Raw genomic sequence first — 17763 nt, forward strand, 5'->3', positions numbered from 1 at the left:
ATCTGTCTGGAAGCGCATACGAACTCTTTGTACGCACGATATGTCCTTCTGTACTAGCTCGCATCAAGGTAAGTTGCATCAAAGGTAACCGGTAGAATCTGCTAACTTGTCATAAGCCGACAGCGTTGGCGAGTTTGGTGAAGTCCCTTGACTTATCCCACATCGTACACCAAGGCGCCAAGTCCACAACGGCTAGATTACTAGGCCGAACAAGAGCATCTCTTGAAGTCTTTGTAGCACCCCAAGCTAGCTTTGCGATTAATTGCTGGGCTAGTCTAAGCAAATGCACTCGACTGCGCGTTCTTGACCTGAGCCTGTCAGTAAGCCCCAAGTACATGGTGCATTCGGCTCGTACACTGACGCGCAATTTCAATATCAGGGTTTCAGAATGTATCAGCTTCCAAAGTCTGAACCAAACTATACGGCAGTTGGGAGATTTGCGTGAGCTTTACTTGCCTCGCTGTTCATCGAGATACGAACCACCAGCGACACCAGGTGGTCCCAGCATCCGCTGGCCACCCAAGCTTGAACATCTTGCGTTGTCCGGATCAGTCTCGGGCCAGTTTCTTTGGGACATGTTACGACAACCAGACAACTTCCCACCGACGTTCTCCTCACTAGGTATCTACCATAGTCCTGGGCTAGATCAGTATGTCAAAGTCACGCCTCGAGAAAGTCACTGGTTGACTGAACCTGATGAGCGCAATGCTGATTTTCAATTCACAGACAAGGAATCAGGCCGCTGCTCAACAGTTTAGCTGCGTCGCTGACTGTTGTCGAACTGCGTGATTTGCCAGCCGTCAAGCAAGGTCGACTGAACGGTGTACTAGACTGGCTACCTAACCTAGTATCTCTGACTATTGCGCTCGACTATATTGACAGTCGGTTCGGAAATATGCCACCAGACTTTTCTCCAACGCGATGGCAAGAAGCCAAGCCACTGTACAGCCTCACCCTTGTCGCCTGTGGACGAACTGGCGATCCGTCACGCAGCTTCACCATGACCGATCTTTTTACCATGATAGACGAGCGTTTCTTAGGCCGTCTACGCTATTTGAGTATAGGATGGAGTACTGAGTGGCAGAGTGAGGATGAGGTTTTGGGTGCGCTGGATTCTAGCATAGATGACTTGGATAAGGAGAATTGGTTGGAGCGCAGATGGCACTATCAAGATTTGGATTTTACGGATACGAGAGACATGGAATACGAGCAATGGAGAACAAACACAGCAATGGGTAGAAGGATGAGACCGCGATTTCGACTCTTGAAAAATCGATGACTGGACTACTTGGCACGTTGGATTGCGGGTCTAGATAATTTTCATTGCAGCCAGCTCAAAGGTTTAAGCCTTTCTGTAGGCCTATACAAGCTACTGGTAGCGGTCAAGTAAAGAAACAAGCTGTCTATGTCGTTTACATCGCATATGAGGAAGGGCTCTCGTCCAGCGGTTGGTGAATTGGTATAGTGGAGAAGTCGAGTCCACCTTAGGCGCTGCCGTTAACCTTCTTTCCTTGGATCATACCACGGACACCGCCCTTGCCGCCAACTTCACGGATGATGGCGTTTATGCTCAGGTCGGCGCCAATGTTAATTTGCACTTCAACCTTTCCTCCCTTCTTCACTCCACGGACCGCAGCCTCGCTTAGCACTTGGCCGACCTTCCATGTCTTTTCCCTAAGCTCTTCTTCCTCCTCTTCGCTGTCGTCATCGCTATCATCGTCTTCCGAGTCGTCATCCTTCTTTTCAGACTTGGGCTTTGGTTCTGGCTTCGTGACCTTGATGTGTCGTGAGCCTTCGGCAAGTTTGATAAGCACATCGCCACCCTCTCGTGGTGTCGTGATGGTTGCAGTGCGTCGAACGGGGAGTTGTGTCTCGGTATCAACAATGGCGTGGAAAACGCCAGAAGATTCGTCACCTGAGATGCACAACACACCAACAGCGGTAGAAAGATGGGGCGTAACGGTGACCATGGGGTGAGAGCTTTGTTCAATGTCCTCAAGCTCGAACTCCTGGATGAGGCTGGCCTGAATGGCAGCACCGCGGACTGCCAGTTCCGAAGGGTTGATGGCGGATGGGGATGTGGAAGGCGCGAGGACAGTCGTGGAGTCTGGGAAGGCTGATCGTACCGCCGAAGCAACCTTGGGGGTATGTGAGTTACCGCCAGCCAATACAATCTCAGAGATGTCGAGAGGGTCCAAGTTGGCCTTCTCCACAGCTTGCGTTACAAGACGAGTGAAAGCGGCGAACAGCTTGCTTCCCAGGAGATCATAACGGGTACGGTTGATGGTTGCGGTAAAGTCAGTGCCGCCCACTAAGCTCTCTACGGAGAAGTTGGCGGTGGTACCAATGGATAGCGCCTTCTTGACGGCTTCGCACTCGAGCTTCAGCTTGGCCAATGATCGGTCGTTTTCCCGGGGGTCACCTGCCGACTTGTGTTTCTTGAGGAACTCCTTGGCGAAGTGGTCCATGAGCACTTGGTCGAGCTTGAAGCCGCTAACATCATAGTCGTGTAGAGTGGCCAGGATAGTGTAAATGCCACCACGGGATGCGACCACGGCGACATCCGAACGAGTACCACCCAAGTCGGCGACAACGACGATCTTGTCGGCTAGCTTCGCATCAGGTTGGGCATCGTAGGCCAGGACAGCAGCCGTGGGCTCGCTGATGAACTGCAGAACCTCAATACCAGCATTTGTTGAAGCCTTCTTGAGAGCCTCCTTCTGGGCGTCGCTGAAGTTTGTGGGTACGGTGATGACGGCGGCGTTGACGTCCTTTCCGAGGTAGTCAGAGGCAGAGCTTCGCAGTCTCTTCATGTGGCGTGTGGTGATATCGATAACGGAAACGGTGTTTTCCTGCTCTTCTTCGGTGTCGCGAATGCTGAAAGCCACGCTGTCTTCATGCTGTATGGGGTGAGCCGACTGGTGGCATGGCGAGGGGTCTATCGATTTGAAGCTTCAGAGCGTCAGTCTCGTCGGACATGGAGGGTTGATCAGGCTGCCTACTCTTGTCCGAGAAAGTCGCGGAAGTAGGCGACTGTGTTCTTCGCATTGCGGACGAACTGGCTCTTGGCCTGTCCACCGTGGAGTTCCTCTCCTTCAACGTAGGACAGAGCGGTGGGGATCTGGCGATCTGAGGACAAATTAGCAATGGAGGGGATTCAGGGCGTGGGGCAAGCAGCATACCTCCGTCTTCGTTGGCGATGACCTGTGCTCTGCCTTCCTGTTATGTGTCAGAAACACCCAGAGAAAACGGCTATAGACATGCATTACGTACACCGCTGGTAAAGGCAATAGAGCTGTACGAATTGCCAAAGGATATTCCTATCGCGACTCTCTGCGCGGGGTCCGCTTGCGCACTCATCTTGCGCGGGTATACGTCGTTTAGTTACGTGAACGGGTTTCGAGTTAGAATGAGACGATCGGGTATTGACGAGAAAGCGGTAGAAGTGGAAGAATTGAGGATATCCGACTGTGGCTGCGTTTGTAGCGCGTGTGTTTCTGCGCGGCTAAGAAATTCAGAGTCGTGCATTTTTCTCGGAAGCGCACGGGCTTCTTCGGAATGAGCTCACTATACCTAGGATTGCACATGTTACCATGTACTCTACCAACAACCAAGGAAACACGACTCGGCAAGCACCACCATGGCAGCGTCAGCCACAATCGTCCTGCCGGGCGACGACATCGCGAAGAGTGCCCTGCCTACAGGCACAGGCAAAAAGAAGACGCTCACCCTCGGACCAGGTTTGCGACACACGCCGCCAGACACGGTCACTGCTACAATTGCGGGCGCGCTCGTGACAGACAACAAGAAGAATGCTGCTTCGGTTGAATACAACACTGGAAGGGTTAGAAAGCTCTTGTTGCGCCTTGCTTGCTCTTAGTCTGCTAACACTCGTCACAGTACCTTCCTTTCGCGGGCGACCTCGTCATCGCGACTGTCAATGGTTCTGCCGCAGAGAACTTCAACTGCCTCCTTACTCCGAACACACCACCTGCGACCCTCCCCCATTTGGCCTTCGAGGGCGCGACTAAGAAGACACGACCCCAGCTTCCTCCAAACTCTCTGGTATACTGCCGCGTTGCCAGCGCTGGCAAGGATCTGCCATCAGAACTCACCTGCGTCGATCCCTCCACAGGCAAGAGTGAAGGACTCGGTCTTTTGAAGGGAGGCATGCTGTTCAAGGTGAGCCTGGGCATGGCTCGACGAATGCTTGCAGCACGTGGTGGCATAACTCTACTGCAGACCTTGGGTGCCAAAATCGGCTTCGAGGTCACAGTCGGTCGAAACGGACTTGTACACGTCGACGGGGGGAACATAAAGGCGACATTGGCAATAGGGCAGGCTATACAAGAGGTGGATGTTGCCGCCCTCGGAGACGAGGCACAGAAAAAGCTAGCTGCTGCGACTTTGAAACAATGCTGATGCAGAAACCATGGCTGTCATATCAAAATTCGCAATCGCAGGATGGATGGGTATCGCGATTATTACGCACGTCGGTCCATGTTATGACTGAACACATGCAGGCTATCAACCGTTGGGAACAATTATCTGCAAGGGGTATCAGTGTGGTTTTGCGCCCAATACAGTACGCATAAAGGACGGGCACCTCTGGCACTGTAGACATGGGAGTCACAGAGGCCGTACGTCAGCGGATCACGTTGACTGCGACGTCCGACCGCACTCGATGAAAGTGTGGGTTCTAATGAGCGAAGTTAAATGGGGCAGAGGGCTTCACCGGAGGCATGTCTGAAATACTCTGACCATGCCCCTAAAGGCGGTATGCTCTATCGAAAGCAAGTATGCATCGGAAAATAGCTACTTACTTGAATAGTCGCATCCACAGACTAAACGGCGAGTATGTATAATATCTTCATTGTCTCTAGTGTACAATTGACTCTGCTGGTCGTTGACTCCACGAGACGCGACATTGCCCTTACATCAGCCCTCAGTATCTCCTCTATTCCACAATCGTCGGATTTTCATGCGATGTGTGAAGACCTGGACCAATCTTCTACTCCGTTTCGCGTACACGTGCAGTATCAAGTCCATGTCCGTTCTGGTAACCCGTGTCTGCCAAGCATTATCAAGCAGGAGTTTCATCATTTCCTACAGGCAGAACGATCTTAAGGTACAACTCGCTGCGGGTCTCTGGGGAAGAGACTGCACATCCGAATGTTGGGCAGTCCAAGCCAGAATTGAACAATCCTCTCTAGACCGAAACCTCCTCCAGCGTGCGGTGGGCAGCCATACTTGAAGCAGTCTACGTAGTCCTTGGTTCCAGCACCGGCTGGATCAATTGGGGGATCATGCTTGCGCATCTGCTCTGCGAGGAGCTCCGAGCTGTGGATACGCTGCGCGCCAGAGAGAATTTCCTGACCCCTCATGAACATATCGTACGAGTTTGAGAGAGCGGGATCGGCAGGTGATGGCATAGTGTAGGCGGGACGGATAGCGAGAGGGAATTGGTCCAGGACGTAGAAGTCGGTGTTGTACTTTTCCAGGACGAGTTTGCCAAGCAGCTTTTCTTGTGGGGTTCTGAAAACGTTAGTCGAGCCTTATAGAGTTTCTTCACCACACTTACGTCAGATCGTCGTAGTCGCCCAGCTCTTCTCCGGCTTCGCGAAGCATCTTGATACCTTCTTGGAAAGGAATTCTAGGCACGTTGCCAGACTGGGGAAGCTTGAACTCATCGACATGGTACACTCCTCTTACGAGTTCAGTCTCCTTCCGGTATCGTGAGTTGAGCTCGTTGAAAATGAAGAGCATAAGGTCCTCCAATACGCCCATGACTTCGTGGTAGTTTTCTTGGAATTCCATCTCAAGATCCAGTCCTGTGAATTCGGTCAAGTGACGAGCCGTGTTAGAGTTCTCGGCGCGGAACACAGGGCCAATCTCCATGACTTTCTGGAAGCGGGAGGCGATCAGCATCTGCTTGTAAAACTGTGGTGACTGAGCAAGATACGCGGGACGACCAAAGTACTTCAACTCGAAGACGTTGGCTCCTCCTTCAGAGGCAGCGCCGCTAAGTGCCAGGTCAGTATCTGTATTGAGCTCTCGTAGAGATGACCTACAGTATCTTTGGGGTATGCACCAAGACGAAACCCTTCTTTGAGAGGAATTCCTGGAACAAGGCGCATACACCGCTCTTGATCACGAAGATGGACTGGTTGATCTTCGCCCGAAGATCAATCGTCCTGTTGTTTAGCCTCGTGTTCAGACTGACGAGTGGTCGCTCGCCACCCTCCTCCTCTTTCTGGTCTTCTTCGGCGGCAGCCTCGGTTGGCATAGGCCGTTCAGCATCGGACACCTGAAGTGGTAGCGGAATCTCCGCAGCAGCCTCGACGAACAGCTTCTGGATGTGAATCTCGAAATCGGTGATGCTGGCACTCTTGATAGGCTCTTTCACACGCTTGACTATGCCCGTGACCACAAGTGTGCTCTCGGTGCTGACGTTGCCACAGAACTTGACCATCTGCTTGCTCAGCTTCTCGCTGGCCGCAACAACAGCCTGCACAGTGTTGAGGTTCTGTCGCAAGTTCAGGAAAGCGAGTTTCGCAGACTGAACCCTTGCATTCTCCACCCAGCATCTGAATGTGATCTCCTTGTCCTCATTGCTGGCGACATCGGCAAGCTCGGTGCGTGGAGTTCCCGTAGGCTTGTGTTCTTTGGAGCCAATGAGGGGAAGTTCGCCGTATGCGCCTACAGAGACGTCGGCGGCATCGTCGGCCTCCTTCTTGGTACGCTCAGCAAGTTCGCGGGCTTTGGCTGCAGCTTTCTTCTCTGCCTAGTATATCGTGAGCATTATGAACTTGAAAGGGAGGGGATTCTGCTGACCTTCTCTTTCTCTTTCTGCGCCTTTTTCAGCGCGTTCTTGGAAGGCGGCTCAGCGCCAGTAGGTGCGGCGTCACTCATTGTGGTAGTGTTGGGGATTTCAAGTCGCGTTGTGCAGTGGTCAGTCGTATCGTGCGGACGACTCACATTTCCATAGTGGGGCAGTCACAGCCCCGCTACCCCCCGCAGCGTCATAGCCAATTAGTGGCAGCCCGCCTGGCTAACATCATCGAGGACGTGTGTTTGAACTTGTGTGCAATTACTAATTAATGTAGCCTGGGTATAGTAGAAATTGACAGTCCTGCTCGAAACCAATGCATTCCTGACGCCCAGCACAAAATAAGCTGCTGTGCTCCACCGTCTCAAAAAAAAAAAGTCAGGTCATTTAGACGACTTCACCAAAGCGACTGCATTCCTTTTCCTCAATCTCGGACTCTGCGAGGAATCGTCAGATCACCCTCAGCCGATGATAGATGTTCTGCTTGACGCGGCTGTACTCGCATTCCCATCCCAAAGTTTCACTGTCTTATTGACAGCTGAATGCTTTGGCTCGTGACACGAGAAGATATTGACGTGGGTGTCGTTGACGGCCGCTGCGGCAATCATCAGTCGGTGGGGATGAAAGGCGGTAACAGAGATGGGAGCAGATCGATCCCGAAGGAAACCCGAGTAGGGTTCGAGGTGAGATACGGGCTGACCGTTGTTTAGGTTGAAAATCTTCACACGGTGTCGTTGCGTGCCACTATTGAGGTCAGCATGTTCCAGTCTGTTTGCAGTTTATTAGCACTTACGTAGCGAAGACCGGAGCGTGTTCATGGACACTAAGTGTCCTGAGCGTGTCGGAAGTCGCTTGTATAGTTTTTACACTGCGGTCCCAGCGGATATCCCATAGCTTAACCTCACCGCCGCGACAGCCGCTCACAAGTTCGCGCTGACCACCACGCTGTAGATGGACGTTGGTGATCCATTGTTTGTGCTCTTTCCAGACCTTAACCATGGCGGTGGCAGGCTTCTGGCGCTGGTCATATACGCGTATGGCACCATCACCAAAGCCAGCGACGAACACATCTCCTTCGACTTGATCAGAGGTCAAGGATGTGATGCAAGAGCCCGAACGCGCCGGGAGATCCTACTCAAGTCAGCTAAGGTCTCAAGAGACGCAGAAAGTGTAACTTACATTGGTGCATACTTCGGTCCCTGCGTTCCATACGCGGATGACCTTTACGTCGCCAGCAACCAGAATCAGACCTCTACCTTGCTGCCAATCAAAGACCAGGCCGGCATTCTTGTTGCTTGAAACAAGATCGGTGAGAGCTCGGAATCCCGTCACTAGTTCCGTCTCTCCTTTACGGTCGTAGTTACGGAAAATCTTGATGACTCCATCTGAAGACCCAGTCATTAATAGCGCCTGATCATCTTCGTTGATGAATCGAACGTCCGTTATCTTCGACTCGGGAGGGTTCCCGTTAGAAAAAGAATTGATCCTGCTAACCGATTTTGAGTAATCAAAGATATTGACGGTGTCCCGTGTATCTGTCACGACTAGATGATCTTCGAACTGATGGAAACACATTTTCGCAGGTTGGCTGAGGTTGTCAAAATACCCTCGGGGCACGTCCCAGCGGTTAGAGACAGCAATGTCTTTCAACGGCTGAGTCTCGGCAATAATCCTGTCGTTACGGTTTCTTCGCCAGAGTCGGCCATTGTAATCGGTGCTTCCGGGCTCGTCGGCCTCTGTGGGCTTCATCTGGGGCTCACGGAAGTACTCGACTGACCATTCGAAGAACACACTCTTGAGTGGAATCTCTGGCTTTTCTGACAGATTCCTGTTCTTGAAACCTCTTGAGGTTGGCTGCTCTACAGTGTGGTATTTCTCCGGAGTCTGAGGACGAGACGCTGACGGGACAGTGGTGTCCTCAGCAGCAGATCGCCCAGATGGCCTCTGTCGAGGGCTTGCTGATTCTTGACCTGCCCAGAGATTCTTCAGCGAAGCACCAACGCTGGTGGATTTGCGGATACCACCGAAAAGAGACAGATATGTCGAGTCTTTCGTCGGTGTTGGAGGATTGGAAGTTTTTTGCGGCGCAGAGGTCTCCTCCACTGCGCGGCGCGTGGGACGAGGAGCGGGCGCATGTTGCAGAGCTTCATCTAGTTGGGGCTGTACGAATTTTCCTAGGGAGGATTCGATGAGAGCGATAAGAATGCAATCAACGACTATTCCAGCGTCTTTTGCGATTTCCGGGTGCGGGTCCACGGACATGACCAATAGCTCCTTCCATATGGCAGAATATATAGTGTTCTGTGAACAAGACGTCGATTCCGAAGCGCCGTCTGTCGCTCCTGAACGTGTCTTCATGTAGAGCATTTCGGTGCTTTTGTCATCTGACTGCTTTGTGTCCATGTTGGCATGATCCTCGGATAATTGTTCGAATGCAGCTACTATGAATCGGGCCTTGTAGCGAGCGACAAATGTTGAGAAGAATATGAGCAGTTCTTTGCGCACCATACTGTTACCATCCATTGTCATGATAAGAATCATTGACGCGATAGACTCCTCAATGTTAGCCACTTGGGGAGTGACGTCGCGAATCCCAAGGAAGGACGCCAATGCATGCAGCATCGCAGCTCTAACTTCGGCAACAGGGTCCACGATGAGCTCACATAGCCGCTCGTGTGCCATGCATCTAATTCCGACCCACTTGGCTTCTTCATAGTTGACCCAAAGCTTGCTTAGGCAGAGACATGACCATTGCCTGAGCAGCGGGTTCTGCATATCCTTGAGATGATCTAGGCAGCTCTCGACAAGTTCAGTACTCAGTGAGGCGCGTTGTCCCTGGTTGTAGTCCTTGCAGAACATGGAAACAATGAAGGCGCACATGGCGCGGTGTTCACTTGCGTTCTGAATAGGTATGCCTGTGTAACTTTAGCCAATGTACAGTTTCTTTCTAAGACAAGTTTGTATACCAGAATTAGGATTGAATATATTGATGAAGTATTGGTAGCCATTGTCCTTGAGAAGATCGGCTTGGCAGGACTGGTCAACTGCGAGAATACGAGCCCAGATGAATACCATTACAGGCTTAAGCTCGTTTGCTTGAGACTGAAGTAGTTTGAGGACGTATGGGAAGATGCCAATACTGAGCGCAAGATTTACAGCCCAAGGGCCGTGATCTAAGAAACTCGATAGCAGGATAAGCGCACGGAGACGATGGACTTGACTGAGTAGTACTTGGAGCACTATGGGAAGTTGTTCCGGTACCTTTTGCTCCACTGCGCCCTGTGTCAAGTATACTTCGAAAGCGGTCAACTGTTCGGAGAAGAAGTCGGAGTGCTTGTAGTTGAAATCCTTCTCGCCCCGAGCTTCAGCCTGCAGGTCCGGAAGCTGGGCCAAGATCAGCTCTACCGCCAAGTCCCAGCTGCGCCAGAGCGGATGATTATGTGTTTGAGGAATTTCGGGATGCGAGACAGGGTTGCAGTGATATGCGCGCATGATGCGCTGTGCAAGGAGATAGTTGCGGAAGAGGGCAGCGACCATCAAATCCTGACGGAATAGTTTCTTAAAGAGCGGCTTAGAGAGAGAATTCCACGCAATGGTATCAGTAATGGCCGTGAAGATCCAGTTTAGCTCACCAATAGGCGTTCTACGCTCAGAGACCTTGCCTGGAATGTTGTGGGCATCTCGCAAGCTAACTTTAGTTGGAAGAGGGTTTTGCAAGATGAAGAAACGTACCGCCATGGTTATGGGGTCGGTCAGACAGGAAGTAAAGATATCAGCAGGCAGCTCTGGATTAGTGGGAAGCGATTCACGCTCTCTACATGCAGCCAAGTGGATGCAATCACTGAAGTCGACATGCTCGACGCTCGGGTCTCTCCGGCGCGCCTCCTCAAACTCAGCCTGATGTTTCTCAGCGAAGCGGTTGAAATTGCTGATGATGAGCCCAGCATCGGAGCAGTCATAGACGAATAGACTTGGAGCACCAATCCAGGACTGCAAGTCGTAGAGTGACAATGGAATGTACTGGGTATAGTTCCTGTTGAAAACCCATATCTCGCCGGAAGAAGTGGGCTTGGGTACGCCGTGGCCGTTGTAGTGGAACAAAACTCGCTCGTTGCGGGCATTCCGCCGGAGAGTGGAAGCGTACTTTCTTGTCTCTTCTGTTGTAGGGTCCAGCAGCAGCTTGTAGCGCGTGCGCATGCTCAGCTGTTCGTACTGAGTCTGCAGAGCCTTTCCAATCTGGTTCATGGGCGTGTGGCCGGGCGTCTGCGAGGTCACGGTCGGGTCGATCCAGCACTCTTCCTTGGCACACGGGTTGGTTTTGATGACGTCCGGGGGGTCAACGCCGATGTTCAGGCACAAGGCGAGGACAGCCGAGACAGTCTTGAGGCGGTCTCGCATGCGCCATTCCTGGACAGGGAAGGCGCAGTCTTCGTTTTTGGGGTGGCCGCCGGTCTCGTGTTTCTTGTCGGTGTAGTACATGAAGAAGTTGGAGGTGAGCAGGTTGCTGTACTCTTCCGAGTTCAGTTGGTCGTCCCAGCCATGACGGATCTTGAAGTGGCCGTCGACGCTTCCCTCATCGGCGCTCTCTGGCGGTAGGACAGGATGGCGGGGCCCAAAGTCGCTCTTCGCGCGCAGGAAGCTGGGACGGGCAGACTGTGGGCCTATTGAAGCAGGACGGGCGGGCGGGGCGTGTTCGTCCATGTGGGAGGTGGGCGACGCATCAGCGGCGGCCGCAGTGCTGGGGCGCGAGGCAGCGGCAGCAGCGTCGGAGGGATGGGAGCCGTTCATGTTGACAGGCGCGGGGGCGTGCGAAGCAAGCGGATTGGGGTGGGTGTGGCCGCTGACAAGAGGTAGTTCGTTGGCTGTTCTCATGGTGAGCTTCAGTGAGCAGTGACGGCGTTGACGGGGCCCATAGCGCGAGGCGGACGGTGCGCGTGGCAGAGAGACGCGTTTGGGTGAGGGAGAGAGAGAGAGAGCAGAAGTCGGCAGTCCGGGCGAGGGAGGGCGGTGACAATTGCACGTCTATCAAACTTGTTCTCGTGGACGTCGGGCATAGGTGAGAGCTCGACAGTGCATGTCGTCGGCGCTAGGCCCAAAGCAGCGCCGCGGTGAGAGTCGAGCTCCACCGCGAATTGACGACGCGGCCATGGGAGCAAAAAAGCAACTTGGCAGCACTGATGCAGTCTCGAATGGTTCGGGTAGGGATGCTGGCTGGCCAACGGTGCATACGCTCGCTAGCATCTGCACACATGTCAACGCGCCCTCTTATACAAGAGGTTCTTTTGCAGGCCCTCTGCATTCTCCGGGCGCGACGCAGCCAATGGCACTTCTAGCCTTGTCGGCGTCCGCTGATCTTCCCGACACTTCTCAGGGGCGGCGCGCAGAGTGAACAGGGCTGGGGGAGAGGCTAACCATCGTTGTCCGCCTGGTCGTCTTTCCCTCGTGCATACATCTGGCCTGCTCAACCTTGGAAGTGTCGCCCTTGGAAGTGCTGCGCCGTCTGAGTCCCGACGGCATTACGCCTCTCTGTACCCGCATCCCCAGCATCGCGCTGCCCTGGTCGCCGCCATAACACAGCATCCCTCGCTCCCACCCATCTGCCGTCCTCCACCAGCCGTACGACATGCGCGCGCGCCTCGTCCATTGCTTCGCCTGATCACTTCACCCTCGCCAGCCCGCCTTCCCTCTCCTAGTCTGCGTCCCAGGCCGAATGAGTGCGCGATAGGCCCCGGCCGCTACTGCACCAACGCCTTCGCAGCACCACCGCCGCCATGTCTTTTCTCTTCGGCAAGAAGAGCAAGCAGCAGGCCAACAACGCGCTGCCCCCAGCCACACGAGACATAACCTCATCGGGAGGCCAGGGGCAACCACCCCCAGCCGTCAATGGATCCGGCTCTCGTGAGATTGAGAAGACCCGTGGAGGCCCCCAATCCCAGACACCCACCCCCGGAGGCAGCGTAAACAACTCGTTGAACTCTCTCCAGAACGTTGGAAATGCACCTACCCCCGAGCCCAAAGCGCTGCGAGAAAAGGCCGACACCAGCATCCAGGTGCGTTGTTCGGCAACCCCATTGCGCTTGCACGTGTGCTGACTTACCTGCCTCAGAATACGAACCCCAGATTTGCCGGCAACTCGCCAGACTCCCCGTACCCGTGGTCCTCCCGACGCTTGAACTTCACAGCAGGCAATCCCTTCCCCCGATACGGCGCTGCTATAAATGCCACGGCTAGCAAGGATGGCACCATTTACCTCATGGGTGGACTTGTTGGCGGCGCAACAGTCAAGGGTGATCTGTGGTTAACAGAGATGGGCAACGGCAGCATGGCCTGCTATCCCATATCCACAACTGGAGACGGCCCTGGTCCTCGCGTAGGTCATGCTAGTTTGCTCGTTGGCAACGCCTTCATTGTCTTTGGAGGAGACACGAAACTGGCTGACAACGACGACCTGGACGATACCTTATATCTCCTCAATACCTGTGCGTATAACTCAGAATCACCTATGACCTCAACTGACACTCCACAGCCACAAAGCACTGGTCGCGCGCTCTACCACAAGGACCCCGTCCCACTGGTCGCTACGGACATACCTTGAACATACTGGGTTCCAAGATATACATTTTCGGTGGACAGGTCGAGGGCTTCTTTTTCAATGACCTCGTAGCTTTTGATTTGAACTCGTTGCAGTCATCCGCAAGCCGATGGGAGGTGTTGCTACCAAACACCAAGGAGCAGGCTTCTCCACAAGGCAGATCACCACCAGCACGTACCAATCATTCCGTGGTAACGTGGAACGACAAGCTCTACCTGTACGTGTCACAGCCCTTTGTCTCCTCCACACTCCAACCTGCTAACTATCATCAGCTTTGGTGGAACCGACGGGATTACTTGGTTCAACGATGTCTGGACCTATGAGCCGCGCTCCAACGCCTGGACTGAGCTTGACTGTATTGGCTACATTCCCGTAGCTCGCGAGGGCCATTCTGCCGCCCTCGTAAACGACACAATGTACATCTTTGGTGGACGCACTCAAGAGGGCGTCGACTTGGGCGACCTTGCAGCCTTTCGGATCTCGTCACGCCGTTGGTACATGTTCCAAAATATGGGACACTCCCCTTCAGCCCGGTCGGGGCATAGCATGACTGCCTTCGGAAAACACATCGTTGTTTTAGCTGGCGAGCCCAGCTCCTCTGCCAGTGACAGGAATGAGCTCAGCCTCAGTTACATTCTGGACACCTCCAAGATAAGGTATCCGCCCAATGAAAGTGCTCCTCCACCACAGCCGCAGGGTACACAGCGGAAGATGAGTGGCGGTGAGAGAAGCAATGTGCCTCCCGCTAAGGTCGGCTCCCCTCCAACGCGCGAGAGTATGATGCCTGCTTCACAGTTTACGAGACCCCAAGAAAACATGGGAAATGGTGCGAACGCAGGGTCACGTTTGCCTCGTGCAGCGGGTCAACCACCAGGTCCCCCACCACTTCAGCAACCTCCACAGCCCCGTGAGAATGGTGCTGGCGTACAAGGTGCCGCAAAACCTAGAAGCAAGACTCCAACCAAAAATGAACGTGGATACGGCCCGCCTATCGACACTGGAGCTGCATCCGCCTTGGATAGAGAAAACATGTCGCCTATGACCCGCGAAAGTCCATCTACGAACGACATGCAACGAAAGATGTCGTCGGACGCTGTAAGCCAACGGACCCCGAAGGAGTCCATGGACACTACTCGCTCTGGTAGCATTTTGTCCCGAAACACGTCCAAATCGCACCGCCCGCAGCCTTCCCAAGATAGCACAGAGCAGGCAACCAGGCAATCTTTAGAGACACAGCAACAACGCGGATTTGCGCGTGACGTTGAACAGTTACCTAATGAGGGCTTGAAGAATGCGTCACTGGCGAATGATCAACGAAACACCGAACTTATTAAAGAACTGGAGCACGTCAAAAGTCGCAACGCATGGTACGCCTCGGAGCTCGCACTTGCTCGTCGAGCAGGCTACAGCTCTGGTACTTCCACGAGTCCAGTATTCGATGAGCGGTCGGCCGACGCGTTTCGAGACGAGGATAGACCCTTGTTGGAGGCACTCTTGAAGATGAAGACCGAACTTGAACGAGTACAAACCTCCATCAAAGCCCAAGGTGACGATGCTGCCAAGAGAATCGCTGAAGTTGAGAGACAGCGGGACGCGGCTGTCAGCGAAGCCATCTACGCTAAAACCAAGTTGGCTGCTCACGGAGGTGGTAGTCAGAATGGAACTCCACAGCCAGATGGGACTCGAAGCACAAACACACCCGACGCGGATCGCCTCCAAGATATCAGTCGGCGACTAGCGATGTCTTTGGCGGCTCAAGGTGACCTGGCTACTAAAGTGGAGCATCTGACCCGTGAGATTGATGCCGAAAAGAAAGCAAAACAACTAGCGGAGGAGACCGCAGAAGCTGCGCAAAAACGTGTACAAGAACTGGACTCGACCCGACAAAAAGCTACAGCTGAATCGGAGAGTCTACGCGCCGAATTACACGAGGCTGAGCGTGTTGCAAGGGAAGTATCTACTAGCGCTGCAGAAGCAGAATCGGCATCGAAACTGTTGGCAATCGATAAACAAGAGCTGAGCGCCAGGGTTGCTAAGGTTTCCGAAGAGCACAAAGCTCAGTCTTCTATTATTCAGTCTCTACGCGATGCTGTCTTCGCATCCACGGAGAAGTCAACCTTGTTGGAGAAGAAGCTCACTGAAGAGCGGACTACGAGTGAAAACCTGCGTCAGAAGCTGAGTCAACTTCGTAGCGAGTATGAGGCACGCGTACTGGAGCTGGAGACTACTTCACAAAAGCTTCGTGATGCGGAGGAGTTGGCGGAGAGCCATGCAGAAGAGGCACGCCTTCATCGAGCCACCGTCTTCTCTGGTCTTCAAACGATAACGGAGCGCTCCGAGCAAGATGGTGCTAACCATGATGAGCGGGTTGTAGTACTGCAACAGCAAGTCGAAGCTGCAAACTCCATGGCTCGCAAGAATCAGACAGCTGCTGACCAAGCATCGGAAAAGCTTCGCCGTGCTGAAGAACGAATCGCCGGTCTCGAGGCCTACCAAGAGCAATCCAGTCGCGAGGGGCTGACCATTCGTAAACAGTTACAGCAGGCTATGCGAGATGTACAGCTCTCCGAGGCCGAACGAACCGAACTTCGCCAGCAACACGAGCGTCTGCGCCTTGAGAGCAATGCGTTCGAAGTTCAGCTTAAAACACTTCGCAATCTTCTCGACGAAAGAGGTGTAAACCCTGTTGACTCACGACGCTCAAGGGTATTGGACAGCCCGAACTCAAGGTTCGGCACACCGGAGTTCAACCGAGTTCGCGAGCTGGAACAACAGGTAGACTCTATGAATAAAGCACATGAGGAAATGCGCTCCATGTTTGAGGAGCGTGAGCACGAGGTCAGCAAGGAGTGGGAAGAAAAACTCCAGGCACTTCACAACGATCACCAAGCTGCTGTCAAGTACCTCCGGGGTACCGAAAAGATGCTTTCGAAGATGAAACAGGAGCTCGATCGTTACAAGAGTGCAAATCTCAAGCTAGAGGAAGAACTCACCCAAGCGAAGCAAGACAAGCGTAGTCCTACTGATGAAGCCGATCAAGCTGAGTCGAACGCAGAACGCGCGGCACTTCGCTCTGAACTGGACAAGGCACGAGAGGAGATGGAAGCTACCGTTACACGTTTCGAGGCCCAATTGTCCAAACTGCAATCTGATCTGGCTTCTGCTCGCGCGGATGCCGAAACAGCAACGAATGCTACAAAGCAGGCAGAGCATCAAGCAGCCCAGTTCCAGACAGATCTTGACGCGCTCCGCCGTCAGCATACACAGACGGAGGAACGTGCCCGCGAAGCTGAGAGTCGGGTCCAAATGTTCCTTGACCAGTTTGAGTCATCGGTCGATAATTACCGCCGCCAGTCCCAGGCACCAACCGAAAACACCCTTCCTGAACACAGCCGCCACCGTGCTCACGATAGCATCGCATCCGCTGAATCTCTTTACAGCCGCAATGACGGCTCTAGTACCCCAGAGGCCGTCCCCCGCCCTTCATCTTCTGCTACGCGTAACTCCATGGCTCTGGATAACCTTGCCTCTGAGCTGGACGCTCTCAGGAGTCACTGGGAAACTACCAACAAAGCCTACCGTTTGAGTGATCGCTTTGATTTCGAACGCATGCCCGACAATGATAACACGGATCTGAATGAACTCTCGCAATGGAGGAACAAGGTGGAGAGCGAGGATGGGTTCCAGGCTGCGGCAGGTAGTCACGATGCAAAGTCCGCACAGCCGGCTGCTACCATGGCCTCACCAACACAGCTCCACGGATCTTCATAAAGGTGCATACGAACCTTGAACCGCTTTTCTGCTGCTTAATGGATTGGACACGTGTTCAGCGATTTGTAAGGCGTAATCTGGTTTCTAATTTCTCTTCATTATGGTACCATCATTTTCTGATGGGGTTTCGTTTTATACCATTTGTTACTACTGCAAGAAGATCTATGACTGAAGACTTTTGAACTTTCTGCGTCTTGTTGCAGTTTCTGGCAGTCGTTTGACGTTGCTCGTCTTTCACACGGGTCATATAGTAGTCGGCATGTCATGTCAGGGGAGTTTTTAAGATTCGAGAACGATCACAGGCAAATGTAGGACATCAACACACATTAATGTATACGGATCGATTTATCAAGCAGTGGATACTACAAATGCAAATCTGAGTTGTTGTTGCTGCTGAACATTAGGAGCTGTTGCAGCGATAAGCCACACCTTTTGGGAATAAGTGAAGGTGAAGGCGGCTCGAAACTACTAGCAGGTGAACCTTCTCGCTCCCCACCTGGTACAATAGAAGCGACTGAATCTGATTCGCCGCGTTTGTCTAAACAATACAGAAAAAATGAGAGTTGCGAGA

The 17763-nt window shown here is 53.2% G+C and overlaps 5 protein-coding genes across 5 annotated transcripts; 2 read left to right on the top strand and 3 right to left on the bottom strand.

Annotated features, from left to right (window-relative positions):
• Nucleotides 1–1484: 1484 nt before the first annotated feature.
• Nucleotides 1485–3360, bottom strand: AA0111_g6963 (Ribosome-associated complex subunit; the record flags this gene model as incomplete). The annotated part of the gene is made up of 4 exons (XM_028653243.1): nt 1485–2952; nt 3003–3129; nt 3183–3219; nt 3274–3360. The coding sequence occupies 4 exons, from the start codon at nt 3358–3360 to the stop codon at nt 1485–1487; spliced, it is 1719 nt and encodes a 572-aa protein (XP_028505601.1).
• A 280-nt stretch (nt 3361–3640) lies between these two features.
• AA0111_g6964 (hypothetical protein) lies at nt 3641–4422 on the top strand (the record flags this gene model as incomplete). The annotated part of the gene is made up of 2 exons (XM_028653244.1): nt 3641–3844; nt 3901–4422. The coding sequence occupies 2 exons, from the start codon at nt 3641–3643 to the stop codon at nt 4420–4422; spliced, it is 726 nt and encodes a 241-aa protein (XP_028505474.1).
• A 701-nt stretch (nt 4423–5123) lies between these two features.
• Nucleotides 5124–6912, bottom strand: AA0111_g6965 (Aspartate--tRNA ligase, cytoplasmic; the record flags this gene model as incomplete). The annotated part of the gene is made up of 4 exons (XM_028653245.1): nt 5124–5535; nt 5582–6022; nt 6072–6784; nt 6835–6912. 4 exons carry the CDS (start codon nt 6910–6912, stop codon nt 5124–5126), a joined length of 1644 nt encoding a protein of 547 aa, XP_028505600.1.
• A 378-nt stretch (nt 6913–7290) lies between these two features.
• On the bottom strand, nt 7291–11701 carry AA0111_g6966 (Target of rapamycin complex 1 subunit; the record flags this gene model as incomplete). Its single annotated transcript, XM_028653246.1, has 4 exons — nt 7291–7573; nt 7623–7960; nt 8009–9744; nt 9796–11701. 4 exons carry the CDS (start codon nt 11699–11701, stop codon nt 7291–7293), a joined length of 4263 nt encoding a protein of 1420 aa, XP_028505599.1.
• Nucleotides 11702–12600: 899 nt separating this feature from the next.
• On the top strand, nt 12601–17192 carry AA0111_g6967 (hypothetical protein; the record flags this gene model as incomplete). Its single annotated transcript, XM_028653247.1, has 4 exons — nt 12601–12879; nt 12936–13308; nt 13356–13638; nt 13694–17192. The coding sequence occupies 4 exons, from the start codon at nt 12601–12603 to the stop codon at nt 17190–17192; spliced, it is 4434 nt and encodes a 1477-aa protein (XP_028505598.1).
• Nucleotides 17193–17763: the final 571 nt, after the last annotated feature.

This window comes from Alternaria arborescens (genome assembly GCF_004154835.1).
Source record: "Alternaria arborescens strain FERA 675 chromosome Unknown contig_15, whole genome shotgun sequence".
Lineage (NCBI taxonomy): Eukaryota > Fungi > Ascomycota > Dothideomycetes > Pleosporales > Pleosporaceae > Alternaria > Alternaria arborescens.